This window comes from Crocuta crocuta, unplaced genomic scaffold, assembly GCF_008692635.1.
Source record: "Crocuta crocuta isolate KB4526 unplaced genomic scaffold, BGI_CrCroc_1.0 scaffold344, whole genome shotgun sequence".
In the NCBI taxonomy this organism is placed as follows: domain Eukaryota; kingdom Metazoa; phylum Chordata; class Mammalia; order Carnivora; family Hyaenidae; genus Crocuta; species Crocuta crocuta.
The window spans coordinates 1254989-1274071 of NW_027533081.1; the positions used below are offsets into that span (position 1 = coordinate 1254989).

General features: G+C 48.8%; 1 protein-coding gene across 2 annotated transcripts; it reads right to left on the reverse strand.

The window, feature by feature from the left end:
* Nucleotides 1-1079: 1079 nt before the first annotated feature.
* Nucleotides 1080-16819, reverse strand: ZNF74 (zinc finger protein 74). 2 transcript variants are annotated; one of them, XM_077745845.1, is made up of 5 exons: nt 16341-16819; nt 15848-15933; nt 8758-8884; nt 8202-8297; nt 1080-7050 (listed from the first exon to the last, which is right to left on the reverse strand). In XM_077745845.1, exons 1-5 carry the CDS (start codon nt 16372-16374, stop codon nt 5411-5413), a joined length of 1983 nt encoding a protein of 660 aa, XP_077601971.1. In that variant the 5' UTR covers nt 16375-16819; the 3' UTR covers nt 1080-5410. The 2 variants fall into 2 exon arrangements, with proteins under 2 accessions (XP_077601971.1, XP_077601969.1); XM_077745843.1 differs by having other exon boundaries at nt 8202-8300.
* Between the last annotated feature and the right edge of the window lie 2264 nt (nt 16820-19083).

Here is a 19083-nt window from a genome sequence, read left to right on the forward strand (position 1 = left end):
AATAATAAGGTAGCTTGCTTGCCTTCTATTTTATGTGCAGCCATGCCCAAGAGAACATACGGAGTTCTGCCTTAGCCATGTCTTTTTGTCACTGAATAATGTTCCACTTCATGGAGGTACCGTGGTTTATCCATTTATGTATTTTTAAAGATATTTTTAAATGTGTTTCATTTATTTTGAGAGAGAGAGAGAGTGTGTGGGAGAGAGTGAGAGAAAGAGCGTGAGTAGGGGAGGGGCAGAGTGAGAGAGGGAATCCCAAACAGGCTCTGCACCATCAGTGCAGAGCCCGATGTGGGGCTCGATCTCACAAACCATGAGATCATGACCTGAGCCAAAATCAAGAGTAGAATGCTTAACTCACTGAAACCAAGGAGCCCCTCCCCAAATGTTTATTTATTATTTTTTGGAGGGGAGGGGCAGAGAGAGGGAGAAAGAGGATCCCATGCAGGCTCCACACTGTCAGCACAGAGCCCAATGAGGGGCTCCATCTCATGACTAGGAGATCACGATCTGAGCCAAAATCAAGGGTCAGACACTTAACTGACTCAGCCATTCAGGTGCCCCAATCAATTTTGCAGTTTGCTTGTTTTAAGTTTATTTATTTTGAGAGAGAAAGAGGGTCGGGGGGGAGGGGGAGAGAGAGAGAATCCCAACCAGAGAGCTTAATAAGGGGCTCAATCTCACAAATCGTGAGATCATGACCTGAGCTGAAACCAGGAGTTGGACACTTAACTGAGTGACCAGGCACCAAGAGTTCCACCTTCCAGTTTCTGTTTGAGCCTCGTTGTTCAGAATTGGGCCATGTGGTCACCCCAGCTATAACAGAGAAGCTGTGACAGAGCCTTTAAAGGCCGAAGTGTTTTGAGGTGAGACACCTTGGTCCCCCACCCCAAATAGAGTCTGTCACAGGTGACCACTGCCACCAACATTGAGTGCTCTTCTGGAAGTGCTAGCCAACATGGGTTTTAAAAAGAAGTGAAATAAAGGTATCCATACGAAAAGGAGAGGCAAGCTTTTTATTTCCAAGTTAAATGGCAATTGACCTAGAAAGCCCAATAAAATGATACATTGTCAGAGAACTAGAATAATTTGGTAAAGTTGCTAGATATAAAACAAATATACAAAAAGATATATATACAATCAATAGTCATCCTATATATAACAGAAAGACTCGATTTTTAAAAAATTCTTTTAATGTTTTATTTCTTTCTGAGACAGAGAGACAGCGTGAGCAGAGGAGGGTCAGAGAGAGAGGGAGATACAGAATCTGAAGCAGGTTCCAGGCTCTGAGCTGTCAGCACAGAGCCTGATGTGGGGCTCGAACCCACGAACCAGAAGATCATGACCTGAGCCAAAGTCAGACGCTTAACCGACTGAGCCACTGAAGCACACCTGGAAAGACTTGATTTTGAAACCACACAAAATTAGAATGAATTTAAGAATAAACATACACATTGAACATATATATAAGAACACCTGTTAAGAAAACTATACAACTTATCTGATGCTTAGAGGCAGATTTGAATGACTGATGCTTTGATGTGAAGGTTATGTATATAAATCTATAGTAATTCTTCACAAACTAGCCAATGATAACAAAATCCCAATGAGATGTGCAGGGGCAAGGAGAGATTGAGCTCTGAGAAAAAGAAGCCTGGGTTGTCTCAAAGAATATATTAAAAAAAAAAACAAAAAAAACCTTAAAAAACATACCGAAAATACTGTCCTGGTCCTACTACATATTAAAGTGAATTATGAAGCTAGAAATAGAAAAGTGAAGAATGCCATTCTGGAATGATGCAGGGACCTTGGAATTTACATCCCAAATAGATGGATTTAAGAGGCTTTTTGTTTGTTTGTTTTGGACTTAAGAGTTTAATGCAAAATAAGGAACCAAAAAAGGATTTAAAGGAGGAGCTTCCTAAGGACCAAGGAAAAATTTAAAGCACAAAAACCAAAAAGGTCCAGTTACACAGAATTTGAACATCTCTGTACAGTAAAAATGCTATAACAAAGATAAAAACGTTATATGCCAAGGTGCTTTATGCATGTGTGTCTGTGTGTATTAAAAACAAAGAATGGACTAGACAATATGGAAAAAAGGTAAAAAACACATGAGCCAATAACATTTGTGATGTATCAAAATGGCAAATATAAAACGTGAAGCTGATGCCAAGTGTGTGCAAGGAAGAGTGCACACAGGGAAAGGGATGCTCTTGGCGCCCACGTGGGAGAATTAAGAATGTTGTGCTGGGTTTGACCTAAAAACAGTTGTGTAATGTTTGCAACCTCTGCCTGTGAGCTCCACTTCTCACAATTTATTCTGGGGAACTAACCAAAGGGCAAAACAGGTTTACGTTCCAGTATTATTTACAGGTACAGGTGATGTCAATGTTCAACAATAAAGGAACAGATCGACCATGACACGATGATAAGACAAAGAGTCAGCCATCAATAATGTTTCTGAAAAATAATTTTGTAATGTGGAAAATGTTCATCATCAAACATTAAATGGAAAAGGACAGAAATAATATGCGAAATATGAATCCAGTTTTGTTTTAAAAGAAAAGGCATGTTATATGTGCAGGAAAAAAAAAAACAGAAGTAAATACCAGCAATGGCTGATGAACTGAGTGTATTTTTATTCTTAAAATTTTCTGACTCCCCCCCCCACAATGTCTTCAGTATATATGTATTGCTCATATAATCAGAAAAAAAGTTTATATGCAAATAAAAGAAAAACATCAAGTCTCCAATGAAAAGAGGTAGAAAGGGCATATTCAAATCATTTGCAAGACAAAAGACCAGGGATCAAAATGTGTTCAATATTCAGCCTCTTTAGTTATGGAAGGCGCAAAATAAAGGGCTAACAATGTACCACTCGGCTGAGGGCATAGATCACCACCAGGCACGGTGTCCGGGGCCCCAAAGAGATTTTTTTCATTTGAAGTTCTTTTGACATAAAGAGGAAAAATGAGTATGATAATGATGAATCAAGCCCAGGTTGTATTTGTCTTCTACAAATGCAGCTGTAAAATAGAACCTTTCCTATTTGTCACAGAAGGGCCCATGATTGCCATGATGTGGCCCTGGGGACTGCGTGTAACGGGCGTGACCACACTCTGGAGGGATGCGGTGGGGCAGCAGGCGCCCAAGAGCATTGCTGTGTTGTCACTGGGACCTGAACAAAGACCATGTGGACACCCAGCTTTGAAAAGGGAGTCCTGTCCCTGGAGACGGCTGTGCAGGGACATTCCTAGCTGACCGCTACTGCTGATGGATTCTTCATACTGAAATGGTCTCAGTTTACACACCACTAACAACACACAAAAAGGATTTTTCCCGAAGCTGTTCATTTCCTTTACCTCAAAATGTTCACTTTTAGAAATCTAAGAAAATGATAAAAGAACTATCATGCAAACAAATGCTCTAAGGGGCACCTGGCTGGCTCAGTCAGTGGAGCATGTGACTCTTGATCTCGGGGTTGTGAGTTCAAGCCCCATACTGGGTGCAGAGATTACTTAAAAACAAAATATTTTTATTTTTTTATTCATTCATTTATTTATAAATGCCTATTCATTAAAAATTTTTTTGATGTTTATTTATTATCATCAAGAGAGAGGGAGACACAGAATCTGAAACAGACTCCAGGCTCTGAGCTGTCAGCACAGAGCTCAACATGGGGCTCGAACCCACAAACTGTGAGATCATGACCTGAGCTCAAGTCGGATGCTTAACCAACTGAGCCACCCAGGCCCCAATGCCTATTCATTTTTAAGAGAGAGAGAGAGGCAGAGCATGAGTGGGGAAGGGGCAGAGAGAAAGGGAGACACAGAATCTGAAATAGGCTCCAGGCTCTGATCTGTCAGCTAAGAATCCGATGCAGGGCTTGAACCCACAAACTGTGTGATCATGACCTTAGCCAAAGTCAGACACTTAACTGACTGAGTCACCCAGGTGCCCCTTAAGTTTATTTGAGAGAGGGAGGGGGAGGGGCAGAGAGAGAAAGAAAGAATCCCAAGCAGGGTCTGTGCTGTCAGTGCAGAGCCTGATGTGGGGTTCAGTCCCACGACTGTGAGGTCATGATCTGAGCCAAAATCAGGAGTCAGACCCTTAAATGAGCCACCCAGGTGCCCCCAAAATTAAATCTTAAAACAAAATAAAACCAAAGCCAAAAAGTTGTTCTATGAAGATTAGTTTATCATGGAAATAACTTCAACACCCAACAAAAGAATATTTAACAGAATGCTATGCCTCCATTTAAAACTAACTCTAAGGACAGTGCAGTTACTTGGGAAAAAATTCTGCTATGCAGTAGGTGGGAAAAAAAGATGAAAGTGATATATATACTATGTTTGCGGGGATGTAAAAAAAATCCACTTTGAAACAAGCAGAAGGTAATGTATCAAAGTGCGAAATGCAGTTTTATTAGCAATTATGGGAGTCTTTTCCTTAATTCCACATTTCCCAAAATGTAGTTATTTTGCTGCCATAAGTTAAAAAGTATACTAAAAAGCATTTCATAAACTATAGCTCTCCATATAAATGTAAAGTATTATCATTGAGAAAGCAGCTCGGGTGTGCTTCCGACTGCACGGAACAAGCATTAATTCCAGATGAACGCGGTCCACCTCTGCAAAGAGCACGGGGACGGGTCCCCTTGGAGGGGCTCCTCCTGCGGGGCTGAGCCGGTGAGCAGAGGGAGGCCCCGGGGCGGACTCACCGGCCTGGGTGATGGCGCGCTTCTAGACACATCTATGCCAACACCGCACCCTGGATGAATGCCCGGCACTCGCCTGCGCGCTCACTGCTTCCCACCAGGACGAAGCGGGCGTGTCAGGACCCGGCCACGCTGACACCAGGCCGTGCTTCTCAGACAGAGGTGCTGTCACTAATGACAGAGCTGCTTTGATGAAGCGAGTCCAGGAAATCCGCCTTTTCCCAAACCCCTGCCACTGAAGATCATTCTCCTCTCCTGAAACAGTGCTCCCCTAGAAGGAAGACTGTTCACACTTCTTCTGTTTCTATTCTTACTATTATTATTACTCTAAACATACCAGTGTACAAAGGAAATTCCTAATGGATATCATGCCAGGAGCCGGTCCCGAGGACACAATGATCGATATACCTTCTTTTGGTCTTCAGGTAAGACCTACTCCTTAGGTCGGTGACCTGCATGCCCATTAAGGAAAACAGGATGACGGGACATCCTCAAATGGCCCTCATGTCTTCTCTCCTACAGTGTGGCCCTTCCCAGGGTGATGCCGACTGCTCAAAGGGGTGTCCCAGTGCGTGGGGAGATGGGCACAGGCGGCAGGGCCAGTCTTGAACCTGAGGCACGTGCATCTGAGCCGCAGAGCTTTCTGGGGAAGCAGCGAGGTGGGAGGTGGTCGCCGACCAGCACACTGTGCTAATTTCCGGGTTTGCTGCCCAGCGGGAAAGTCCGGCTGGCTGAGGGCTGTACCACGCACAGGAGCTCTGCCACGTCCAGGGCATTGAGTGGGTCCATGCCACTCACCCCCGCGCCCCCCGCGCCCAGCAGGCTGCCCGGCACGTAGTAGGTGCTCAGTAAGTGCTTGTTGAACTGGAGGGCGAAGGGCTTCTCCTCGCTGTGTTTCCTCTGGTGCTCGGCGAGGTGGGTGCTCCAGCCGAACATTTCCCCACACTCGTCGCATCTGAACGACTTCTCCCCGGCGTGGACTTTCTGATGCTTGATGAGGCAGTGGTTCTGGCTGAAGGCCTTGCCGCACTCGCCGCACTTGTAGGGCTTCTCGCCGGTGTGGATGCGCTGGTGCACAATGAGGGATGAGTGGCAGCTGAAGGCCTTCCAGCAGCGGCTGCAGTCGAAGGGCTTCTCCCCCGTGTGGATGCGCTGGTGCACGATGAGGTAGGAGTGGGAGCTGAAGGCCTTGCCGCACTCGTTGCACTTGAAGGGCTTCTCCCCGCTGTGGATGCGCTGGTGCACCACCAGGTACGAGTGGCAGCTGAACGCCTTGCCGCATGCGCCGCACTTGAAGGGCTTCTCGCCCGTGTGGATGCGCTGGTGCAGCGTGAGGCGCGAGCGGCTGTTGAAGGCCTTGTCGCAGTCGCCACATTTGAACGGCTTGTCCCCGTTGTGGATCTTCTCGTGCACGGTCAGGGAGGAGTGGCAGGTGAAGGCCTTGCCGCACGCGCCGCACTTGTAGGGCTTCTCGCCCGTGTGGATGCGCTGGTGGCGCGTCAGGTGCGTCCTCTGGTTGAAGGCCTTGCCGCACGCGCCGCACTGGTAGGGCTTCTCGCCTGTGTGCACGCGCAGGTGCATGTTGAGCAGTGAGCTGCAGCTGAAGGCCTTCTCGCAAGCACTGCACTTGTAGGGCCGCTCGCCCGTGTGGATCCTGTGGTGCACGTTCAGCGACGAGTGGCAGCTGAAGGCCTTGCCGCACTCGCCGCAGAAGAAGGGCTTCTCGCCGGTGTGGATGCGCTGGTGCTCAATGAGGTTGGTGCTCCAGGTGAAGGCTTTGCCGCACTCGTGGCACTTGTAGGCTTTCTCCCGCGCGTGCCACCGCCGGTGCAGGGTCAAGGACGAGCTCTGGCGGAAGGCTTTCCCGCACTCGCCACACGCGAAGAGGCCATCCCCAGAGGCCGCCGCCAGCCTCCTGCTCGGGGCCGGGTGCTCCCCGCCGCCACCGGACTTGCACGGGCCTCTCCGGGCGCCTGCTCTCTGGTGCTTGGTGGCCTCCTCACCAGACCGGAAGCCCTCAGTGGGCCCATCAAGAGGGTGTGCTTCTTCAAGAATGTTCTGGGGGGTGAAATCCTTCTCAGGGGCCTCATGGCCCTGCCGGTGCCCCTCCAGGGAAATGTCCCGGCAGGCGGGCGCTGGCCTCTGCGGAGCGGCCTCACCCCTCACCAGAGCAGCTGCCGGACCTTTTCGAGCCCACCCATTGCCCAGACTGGGGCTATGGACCCTGGACCTCGCCAGGGGCTCGCTGATGGGCTCCTGGGAAGGCTCTTCCTTGTAAAGGCCCTGTTGTTGACAAGACTCATCCTCCACCTCAGGCCCAGGCTCCCCGTCTGCAAGAAATAGGAAATGCAATCTTCCATAAGCAGGTAGAGACCTGGCACTAGAACTCAGGCTGTGGTGGGGCGCCTGGGTGGCTTAGTCGGTTAAGCTTGCCCGACTTTCGCTTAGGTCATGATCTCGTGGTTCGTGGGTTTGAGCCCCGCGTCGGGCTCTGTGCTGACTGCCGGCTCAGAGCCTGGAGCCTGTTTCAGAGTCTGTCACTCCCTCTCTCTCTGACCCTCCCCTGCTCACGCTGTCTCTCTCTCTCCTAGAAATAAATAAAAATATTAAAAAAAAAAAAAAAAGAACTCAGGCTGTGGTCTGCCTGGGGTCTCCACGAGCACAGAGAAGAGACGGGAGGCCTACAGCCAAAGCATGCCAAGGCTTGAGGAGCAGAGCCACAGGGCACGCATCTCGGGTGAGAGGGGTGCAAGCCCACAAGAGGGGGGATGGAGGAAGATGGAGATTGGAAATTCCAAATAGAGCCAGGGACCCAGGAAAGGGGCAGGGCTCACGGGGTCTGGCAGCTGCGCACGATTCACTCACAGAAACACTGAATGAGACTTCTATGTGTCGGGACTGGGTTGGAGCTAGGCATGCACACTGAGTAAACACAAGTCCGGAAATGATAATTCCGTTTAAATTCTCCCCAGTGCCAGAAGGGAAAGGAATGCCCCCGCACCACCTCTCCTGGCCTTTCCTGTAGAATACCTGCAACTGTAAATGTGTTCTCAGTCCCTGAGGTGTATGTATGTCTCTTTACAAGGTACGTCTCTTTAAAAGCCTCACATGCCAGGGGGATGATCTCCCTTGGAGCCACCTCTGCGACCCGTGATCCCCCTCCCTCCCCAAGCCCAGGCTGACTCTGCCTTTTTCTCTGTGAGTGAAGGAAACCCCGGTTCCATACACATTCCCTGCCCCCTGTCCAACGACCGCTTGTTAAATGTTTCCAGGGATGCTGACATCATTTCTGTCTCCCACCAGTAGAAGGCAGCGGTCTTTGCCTGTTTTGCTCATCACTACATTCCCAGCACAGTTCCCCCCACCCACAGTTGGTGCTCAACGGGTGTGCTGAAGGAAAGAAGCAGGACCACACGGGGGTGGGGCTGTGAGCACCGGGAGGCAAGGGTGTGCACATCCTTCCACTGCATCCCCCGCTCACCTGGACAAGCCCCTCCAGGGGCTTCTCTGGGCATCCACCATGGCTCCTCGCCCCGTTCCAGGTGGGAGATCACATCTGGCTTGCAGACGGGGGGCCCTGCTTGCAGGGAAGAAGTGGTGTGTGTGGTTCTAAGTGCTGTGGCTCCCCATGGCAGAACAGCCCCAGGAAACGGCCCAGCCCAGCTTGGAGAGGTGTGTGCCACCCCCCGGGGACGGGGGTCTCACATACAGAACCCCAAATGAAGCGTGTACTCTGAGGACCCTGTGGGTATTGATGCTCCCCTCTCTGCCCCCCTTGGAAAGCTCCAGGTCAGACTGGGCTCCCAGGCCCCTGTCCACCTCCTCCCTCTCTTTCGGCCCCCATCCCGGGACCAGCCCCACCTCCAGGCAAGGATGCTGACAGTTACCATGCACTGCCCAGGCCCAGCATGAGTGCAGGGACCACATCTCCTGCATCTGGGCCTGGCAACACAGCTGGCACCGAAGGGAGGCTTGGGAATACCTATGGCATGGCAGAATGCCCAGATTGCAGGGTGAGCTTCAAGGAGCTGTCTTACCCAGGGCAAGAAGGTTCTGGTAGTTCTCCAGCATCACGTCACGGTACAAAGCCCTTTGAGGGGAGTCTAGCTGGCCCCACTCCTCCTGTGTGAAGTCCACAGCCACATCCTTGAAAGTCACTGATTCCTGGAATGACACACACATTCTCATTCACTCATGATGGGAGTGATTCAGACTGTGTTCGTGGTTCCAAGGGAGCCACGTGTCAACTAAGGACCTTAGGAATAAAGGGTTAACCTTGGGTGACCTTCTCCTGAGTATGGAAGGTTGTGCTGTAGGTGCCATCGGTCTACAGCCCCAAAGTGCATACCACACCTGAGTCAGGAATCGCTGTGCAGACCCTGCCTTCAGGACTAGGAGGGCTAAGCTAACTGGCCAGCCCCCTGCAGGTGCCTCAGTGGGTGGGAGGCTGCTTTAAGTTCTGGCTAAGATGCTATGCTTCCCAGGATTAAGACTGTCAAACTTAAGAACCTGAAAGACTAGTACAAAGAATCTAGAAGCCCTATTCAAACCTCACCATTGCAAAAGGACCCTACTTTGGACAGGAAGCCATTATTATACCGTAAGGAAGTAAACTCTACTTGTCTGAAAGTTCTGTGCCCAAAGGACCAAGGGGGCCACTCTGTGTTCTTCCTGCCTGCCTCCCACACCTTCCCACCAGGCCCCTGTTCCCCTGCCCCCGCCCAGATCCTGACTTGCTCCCACCCTCCCCAACACCCGGACACCTGCAGGCTGCTCCGCTGACCGGGGCCCTTCACCTGCTCTGGAGGCTCCAGGCTGCCACCCCCCACGTTCCTGTAGCTCTTCACGCTCCAACCCCACTCTGGGTCCCCCTTGCCAACGGCATATAAGCTCTCGAGGCCCATCAGGGTGTTGACCTAAAGTGGCAACCATGCGTCTCCCTTCAAAGACACGGGTACCATGGGAGCTTAGCTTAAATCATAGACAGGGCATTACGTTAGACAGAACAGCAAAGAAAGAGAGGGAGGCCTAGCTCCCACCTCTTAAGTGTTTGCTGGGAGTGGCTGGCATGCAACCAAGCTCCCAGGGTCACTGTATCAGCACCCGTGATCAGGCACCGGGGTGCAGAATGTCAAGTCCTGAGATGAGGCCTTGTGCCTACCAGCGGCCCACCATGAGGTCAGGAAGAGAGGGGGCATCCTTAGGGATCACCAGAGCTTTGACCTACACCTCTAAAAGTGGCTTATGCTTTTAGACAGTTATCACTGTTGCTATGGACAGAACTGTGTCCACCTGAAATCATATGTGGACGCCCTCACTTCCAACATGACTGTATCTGGACAGGGTCTCTTTAGTAGGTGTCCAAGGTTACGTGTGGTCATAAAGGTGGGCCCTGACCTGACAAGCCTGGTGGCCTCGTCTGAAGAGGACGTGAGATCTCTCTCCCTGCTGCGTGTCCCAAGGAGCAAGAGCCAGGAAGAGAGCCTCAGCAAACTGGACCCTGCCGGCACCCTGATCTCAGACTTGCCGCCTCCAGAACTGTGAGAAACACATTTCTGTCATTTAGGCGGCCAAGTCAGTGGTATTTTGTTACGGCAGCCCCAGCTTGGACACCAATATAACAGAGGAGGAGACATAAAGCCACTCTTTACACCACACACAAAATGCAAGTCTAGGTAGAGCAGGATCTAAATGTGGGGGCTGCTGGGAGATGGTTCTCTAAATCTGTGGCTGACATGACAGGAAACCCAGAAACCAGGAGCAGACGATNACAGCAAACACCGAAGGACACCTGCCGTCTGCCAGGTACTCAGGTGTGTTTCACACACAGCAGTAATTCATTCAGTCCTGTGATGAATGACATAGGTACTGTTAGCAGACAAGGAAACTGAGGCACCCCCAATTCATAGAGCCAGTAAGGGCAAGGAGGGGAGCCCACCCCAGCCTGGCGCATCACTGCAAGCAACACTGGTGCATCACTAAGAAGAAAGAAAAAGAAAGTGGCCACAGGGTTAAGCAGACAATTCACAGAAGGCTGGCAAATGACTAATGAGCACACGAGGAAACATTCAGCTACACTACATATCCAGAAGTGAGAAATAAAATGCCATTTTGCATGTAGCAGAGAGGCAAAATGTTTAAAGCCTGAAACCAAGCAGTGGGGGCTGGTCTGTGGGGAAATGGATGGTCCTACATGGTTGGATAGGCGTCAGGGGAACATCTGTTTTGGAGGGCAAAAGCTGTGAAGCCGAGAGTGTGTGTTCCCTGTGCCTCGGAGGTTCACTCTGAGATTCCTATCCAGCCCGGAGTGACTGAGAAAACACTGGAAACGTGCTGAACATCCATTGGGAGGGATGGATATATCACGAAAAACTGCACAGCACTGAAAATGAACATGGTGGAGTAAGCTGTCCCGTGGGGAGCTCTTCAGAGCACAGGGGTGGCCACAAAACCAGGCTGAGGGAAACCACGTGTGATGCCTGACATGGTACCATCTAGAACCACACACGGCACCGCATGGAGTTTACAAATACTCAGATGTGCATCTAGCTCCACTGTCTGACGGATGAGGGCACAGGCTCTAAGCCCCATGGCTGGGGTGGGCTCCCCCCCTTGCCCTTACTGGCTCTATGAATTGGGGGTGCCTCAGTTTCCTTGTCTGCTAACAGTACCTATGTCATTCATCACAGGACTGAATGAANTTCCACCCCTTCCTGGCTTATGCATGCTCTTTCTCTCTCAAAATAAATAAATAAATAAACATAAAAAAACAAAGGCACATACAACATACATACATAATAAATAAAAATAAACATCAAATAAGAAAAAAAGAAAAACAAAGATAAAGGTAGTTTAAAAGTAGAAGAATGGGAAAAGAGATACCCTGCAAATACTAATCAAAATAAAGCTGAAGCTACATTAACATTAGACAAAGCACATTTCAGAGCAAAGGACATCACCAGAGATAAAGAGAAATGTTACATAATAATCATTATGTAATTATGTAATGGTCCTCATCACAACAGCAATTCATTAAAAGCTCACAACAGTATAAATGTACCTACTAACACAGCTTAAAATACATAAAGCAAAAACCTGTTAGAACTGAAAAAAGAGACAGACAAATCCACAATTATACTTGGTAATTTCAACAATAATCTCTCTCAATAACTGATAGAACACATAAGCAGAAAATATGTAAAGATATAGAACAACTGATTCACATAACATTCAACTTGACTTAATTAACCGACTTAATTAGCTCTAGCTGACAAAAGCAGAAGATACAGGCTTTTCAAGTGCATACAGAACACTTACCAAGGTAAACCACATTCTGGGCAATAAAATAAATCTTAGTAAATTTGCAAAAATTCAAATCATACAAAGTTCCTTCTCTAACTACAACAAAATTAAATTAGAAATCCATAATAGAAAGATATCTGGAAAATCCTCTAAATGTTGAGAAATTAAACAACACATTCCTAAATAACACATGGTTGAGGAAGAAATTGCAACGGAAACTGCAACTATTTTGAACTGAATACAAAGGAAAATACAACAAAAAATGTGTGAGATGTAGCTATGGTAGTGCTAAGAGGGAAATCTGTAGCATCGGATGCTATATGATAAAAGAAGAAAGGTGGCAAATCAATATCTGAGTTTCAACTTTAAGAATAAAGGATAAGTAAAGGAAGGAAATAATAAGGATCTGAAATCAATGAAATAGGAAACAGAAATGCAATGGAGAAAATCAAATCAAAAGATGGCTCTTGGAAATGATCAATAAAATCGATAATTAAACATATATTTACTACCTGACTCAGCAATTCCACTTAGGTATTTATTCAAGAGAAATTAAAACATACGTATATTTGTACTTAAATACTGATAGCAGGTTTACTTGGAATAGCCAAAACTTGGAAACAAGCTAATGTCCCTCAGCTAGTAGATGGATGAACAAATTGTAAATATCCATACAATGGTCTTTTGGGCTGAGTTGTGACCCCTCCAAATTTGTATGTTGAAATCCTAGCCCCTAGTACCTCAGAAAAATGACTATGCTTGGAGATAGAGTCCTTAAAGAGACAATTAAGATAAAATGAGGTCATTATAGCAAGCCATCATTCAATAGGACTGGTGTCCTTATAATAAAATGAAATTTGGATGCAGACATGTACAGAGAAAGACCATGTGAAGTCACTGGGAAAAGGTACCTTTACAAACCAAGAAGAGCAGCTTCAGAAGAAACCAATCCTGCTGAAATTTTGATCCTGAACATCCATAACTGAGACAATAAATTTGTTGTTTAAGCCATCTGTGGTACTTTGCTATGGCAGCCCTTGTAAACTATACAAATGGTATATTACTTGGCAATTAAAAGGAACAAACTATTGATTCACATAACTATATGAACTCAAAAGCATTATGCTAAGTGAAATTAGAAGCCAAAGATTACGTGGGGCACCTGGCTGGCTCAGTCAGAAGACCCAACTCTGGATCTCGGGGTTGTGGGTGTGAGCCCCATGTCAGGTGTAGAAATTACTTAAAAATAAAATCTTTAGGGATGCCCGGGTGGCTCAGTTGGTTGAATGTCCAACTCTTGGTTTTGGTTCAGGTCATGATCCCAGGGTCATGGGATCGCAACCCATGTCAGGCTCCATGCTGAGAGTGGAGCCTGCTAAAGATTCTCTCTGTCCCCCTTTGCCCGCCTCCCTCTTTCCCCCACTCACGTTCTCCCTCTCAAACAAACAAAAAAATAAATAAAATCTTTAAAAAAAGAAACCAGGGGCGCTTGGGTGACTCAGCTGGTTAAGTGACTTCAGCTCAGATCATGATCTCGTGGTTCATGGGTTTGAGCCCTGTACTGGGCTCTGTGCTGACAGCTCAGAGCCTGGAGCCTGCTTTGGATTGTCTCCCTCTCTCTGCCCAATCCCCACTCATGCTCTCTCTCTCTCTCTCTCTCAAAAATAAATAAACATTAAAAATTAAAAAAAAAAAACCCCAAATACTACATACTATGTGTTTCTATATGCAATTCTTGAAAAGGCAAAACTGCGGTTGACAAGGGGTGGGGGGAGAGGACTGACTGCAAAGGGGTAGGCAGGAACTTTCTGGGTGATGGAAATGTTCTTTGTTATGATTGTGGTGCTGGTTACCTCTGCCAAAACTCATCAAATCCTATACTTAAATTATACCTCAATAAATGTGATTCAGAAAGCCCACTGGATTTCATGAAGATGAGAAGCTGGGGGTGAGGAAACATGCTGAGAACATGCCCATAACTGAGGCTTGCAGGGATGAAGCATAATGGTCATGGCATTAGCAGAGGAAAGGAGAAACATGGGCAGAAACAAGCTCCAGAGACAACAGAATGTGGTGTTGGAGAAAGGGGGCTATCAGAGGCTACGTGGCTTCCGTGTGGGGGTGGTCAATAGGCAAGGGCAAGGTAGGATCTGGGCCTGGTGCAGGCCCATCTGGGGGGATTTCCAACCCACTGGGAGAAGCCCATGTCCAGGGTGCGTTCATTCTGTAGGACAGGAAACAAATCCCAGGGGCAGGTGTGGGAATCAAATGTGTGGTAGCGAAACTAGCAGGGAAGTCAGAACAGAATGTGGGGGGATGTCCCAGGGGAGCAAAACACTTGCCTGTGAGTCTGAGTGGGACTGCTGGGGGAGAAGAGTGCTCAGGAGAGGAGTTCCAGTTACTCAAGCTGATCTTTTCAGAATAACGCCTATGCACAAGAAAGGTACTACCTCGAGGTAGTCACTCACAAGTGCATGCACACTTCCTGCTGGACCATTTGAAGGAAAGTTGCAGACATCATATCTCACCCCACGTGCTTCACCTTGTATGTCCTAAGGATATTCTCTTACCCAATCACAGTGATACCATCACACCCAAGAAATTGAATCTTGATACTATATGATCTAAGATAAATCCGTTTTCAAATGTCATCAATTGTCCCAAACTGCCTTTGATTTTTTTCTGATCTCTGACCCATCAAAGACCACATGCAGCATTTGATTGTCATGTCTCTTGAGAGTTTTATAGAACAAAAGAGCATTCCAACACATTACAGAAGCTAGGCACATCTATAATGCATGTTTTATAGTTAATTCTATTTTTCTGTAATCGGACCCCTTCCAAGTGGGAGGTCAACAAAATCACAAAATCCTAAGAGTCAAAGCATCCTCCAGGCTTTCTCACTACTGAGCATTCTCCTTATCAACTGTACCCTTTACCCTTTTTTAAAAAAATTTTTTAAATGTTTATTTATTTTTGAGAGACAGAGCACGAGTTGGGGAGGGACAGAGAGACACAGAATCCGAAGCAGGCTCCAAGCTCCGAGCTGTCAGCACAGAGCCCGAAGTGGGGCTCAAACCCACAAACCGTGTGATCAGAACCCAAGCTGAAGTCGAACGCTTACCCAACTGAGCCACCCAGGCACCCCTCAACTGTGTCCTTTTAAATCTTGTGAAGGATAGGGGTGGTTTACGTGGTAGAACAAAATGAGAAACAGAACCCAAAGTCTGTGAAGGGAGGGATTTGGGCCCTACTTAGCTGCAGAAGTGGCCCCAGGGCCAATTTCTTGCTGAGCTCCCAGATCCTCTACAACTCCAGGTTTTTCTTTGACAGCCCCATTTCCAGGTCGGTACAGAGGAAATGCACACACGGACACACCCCCTCCCATCACTCATACTCTGGCGCTGCAATGCAGCCCTTCCTTCAGCTGTTCCGCACCCCTCTACCTGATTCCATCCCAAAAAACTCTCCCCAAGGAGGACCATCCCCCAGGTCTGCATGTGAAGGGGACTCAAGTGATTGTGTGAGCTGTCATCTACGTGCTTGGGTTCCACTAAAACCATTCCTCTGAGCTCCTGCTGGGCAAATGACCCACCCACTGGGCTGAATCAGGCTGGAAGGACACTCATTTCAAGGGCACACCTGGACTCTTCCACCGGAGCTGTTCCATTGCCCAGAGTTTCCTAAGGACGGGAGAGCAGGCCCCTAGATTGGGAGCAGGAGAGAGGGGGTCCTTGAAAGACTGAAGATCCTGGGCAAGGGAAAAGTGCCAACCCCCTTTATAAAGAACGAGATGTTCAGAAGAAAGAAAAGACAACCACTCACCTCAGACCTGGCTTCCAGGAGACCCTGACCCAATTTATCCTCTGGATTCTTTTTGAGGGTAAAAGCTGGCTCCTGGGAGGGCAGAGCTGAGGAGGAGAAATGAGTCAAAGGGGCTGTTTTGCCCATAGCCACCAGGTGCATGGCTGAACTAAATAAAGCCCACTCCAACTCTGGCATGGGGGAGGATCAGAGAGGAGTCAGGAACCGCCCACACAGGTGGGGGTGGGGAGGGAGCCCCAATACCCGGCACAATCCGATAGGCGTCAGGGGTTAATTCTGCCAGTGTCTCAGACACTCCAATCAAGAAGGAAAAACACTGCTATTCCCCTCCTCTTCAGCATGCTTGAGACGTGGAAGTAAACGGGTGCGCACGGTGAAGACGCAGGAGGCCTGACTCTGCTAGGTGCTTCTGGGAAACTAGCCTGACATCTCTGGGTGTCAGTGTCCTCAAGCGCAAGGCCACAGACTCAGTGACTAGAAGAGCTAATTGTACCTGTCTCCTGGGGCTTCGGGGCAGGGGTCTCCATGGCGCCCCTCGGCAGTGTTCGCCGGAGGCGTGGGCAGCTCTGCAGCCTCCTGGGCCCCAGGCCAGGCCCAGAGGCGCGGGTCCTGCTCCTGGGGCTCAGGGACAGCAAGCAGGGGAGCGCCGTGAGGCTGCACACGCACTCCCGGCTGCACGGTCCCGCACGCGGAGCCTCCTGCGCTCCCCGCAAGGTAGGGGTCAGGCAGGCTCAGCAAGCGCCCCACACCCGAGGCTGCGCTCACGCCCCATCACCCGCGCCCCACGCAGCCTGTCACACACTCCTCCCGGAGCACTGCGCGTCGTGACCAGGGCCGGCCTCAAGTTCAGCCGTCCGGAGGCAGGGGGCGTAGAGCGCGGCCCCTCGGCGGACTGACAGACCGACCTACGCTCGGCCGGACGCGCGAGCAAGCGGGCCGACCTCCCACAAAAGCCGACCCACCGCCACAAAGGAGCAGCTCAGCGACCGCGGAGGGAAAGTGCGCCTGCGCGGACCGGGCGCGAACTACAACTTCCGGTAGCCTTTGCGTCGCCCTGGCGCGGACTCTATTCTGAGAGGGCGTGGGGGTCCCAGAGCCGCCTGGCGCCTCGACGCGACCAGCTTTGTAGCACAGCCTTCTGGGAAATGTAGTTCCCAGCGCAGCAACTAAACTCTCTGGCCCCACCCCCACCTTTCCTCCCACTCTTTGGTACAGAAAGCTCTTGTGTCTCGGTGAGTGAGTGTGTTTCTCACTGGGGATGTGAGAGAACGGTGTCCAGAAACGTGGAAATATCCTGTCAGTTCGTCCATGCCTCCAGATGGACTCGGGTGGGCTTCGACCCACATTCCTTTTTGCGAAGGCGCAGGTCTCTGGTCTGAGGGACCCTAGAGGTGGTGGGCTGCACCCGGGACTCTGAAGGAGGGAGAGCCTCAGCCCTGGTGGGACTGCCCACCCTCAGGAGCTTGGGAAACCGTGGCACAGCTCTGGCACAGTCCTTTCACTTTAACACAGTGATGAAGCCAGTATTTATCGAGGATCAACGACATACCAGGCCCATTTCCTGCCTGGAAAGGGCTTGACATGTATTTTCTGGCAGAACATTCACAACAGCTCAGTGAGGTTTGGTAAATATTATTACCTTCGTTTTAGAGATGAAGAAAATTGGACCTAGCGTGATGGGGCCACTTGTCACAGGTCACATAGCCAGGAGGAGGTAGAGCCAGGTTTTGAACCCAGGCCGATTACCAGGTTCCTACTGAGAGCTAGTTCGGGGTGAGGCAGACTGGAAACTTTTCAGACCCCTACCTTGACTAAGGGTCTCATTTGACACCATTGAGCTGTGCCCAGTGCAGACGAATGTTCAAGGGCAACCCCATGGCAAGAGCCCGGGTGGGTGTGAGACTGTGCGCATCTGAATCTCACAAGTCTGGTTGTGAATCTGTGAGCGTGGTGGGGAGTGGTTGTTGCATTATCGGGCTGGTTAATGTGTGAGTCCTTGTGTGTAGGTGAACCTGTGTATATTATATTTGTGTCTCTGTGGGTCTTACAGATCTTGTTTCTTTGTATCTGTTGCACAATCACTCTATGTTCATTTTGACTCTGCGTGTTTCTTGCCTCATTTCTCGTGTGTGTGTGTGTGTGTGTGTGTGTGTGTGTGTGTGTGTATGGGTATGCCTCTGAGAAAGAGTGTATGCATGCCACCTGGTCTGTGGGCCTGTATATGGCTGCTCTCTTAACAGTTCTGGTATGTGTCTGGATGTGTGTATGTGTGTAAGCTTTCTGCGCATGGGAGTGTGACTTGTGTGGGCTTGTGAGGCTGGTGTGATTCTGTATGTGATGGCATATAGCTGTTGACTTACAGGTCTGGTCTGAGTCTGTATAGATATGCGTTCATTATGTGTGTGTCTCACAGGTCTGAGTGTGAATGACTATGTGTGTATTTGCTCATGTGACCCTCTGTTTTTGTTTGTGAATGGTTCATAGAATCATCTATGTCTGTGTTCTGTGTAACAGTGAGTGTATGTCTCGTACAGGTGAATCTGTAAACATGTATGTGTGTGGCTGTTCTCTCACAATTCTGGTTTGTGTCTGGGTAGGTACATACCTTTGTAAGTCTCTGGATTTCACAGGTATGGTTATGACTCTGTGTCTGCTGTATATATTCCTCTGTATGTCACTCAGTGTGTCTGTGTGTACCTGCAGTGCGCATCAGTGTGTGCATCTTTATGTATCTTTGTTCCTGTGTACATATTTATGTCACTGTGGGTCTCATGGATCTTATTGTGTGGCTGTAAATCAGTACAATCCCAGGGATTCCATATTAAGTGTGTTGTCCACTCATATCTCTGCCTACCAGTCCTGAAAAGTAACAAGACATTGCTACAGGAATGTGTCCAGCCTAAAATAAGGAAGTGAATTGGAGGGTACAGTTATTGCTTTCTACTGACTGTAGAATTCTGGCACTGTGAAAGGCATTTAATAGAGAATGGGTCTAAGACTCTTAGATAGAGAGAAATCCTAGGTTACTTTCTGATTCCTGAGGGTCATCCATGTGAAATCCCGAGAACTGGTTAGCAGGGCCATGTGAAATTCCAAAGAAATATGGGTATATATGCCATTTTAAAAGTAAAAAGCTGGGGTGCCTGAGTGGCTCAGTCGGTTAAGCATCTGACTTTGGCTCAGGTCATGATCTCACAGTCAAGGGGTACGAGCCCCGCATCAGGCTCTGTGCTGAC

Coding starts and splice junctions, on each gene's coding strand:
- ZNF74 (XM_077745843.1), bottom strand. CDS start 16,374: ATGGAGACCCCTGCCCCGAAGCCCCAGGAGACAG. Junction 15,934..16,340: donor CCCGAAGCCCCAGGAGACAG/GTACAATTAGCT, acceptor TCTCCTCCTCAG/CTCTGCCCTCCCAGGAGCCA. Junction 8,885..15,847: donor TCCTGGAAGCCAGGTCTGAG/GTGAGTGGTTGT, acceptor GTGTCATTCCAG/GAATCAGTGACTTTCAAGGA.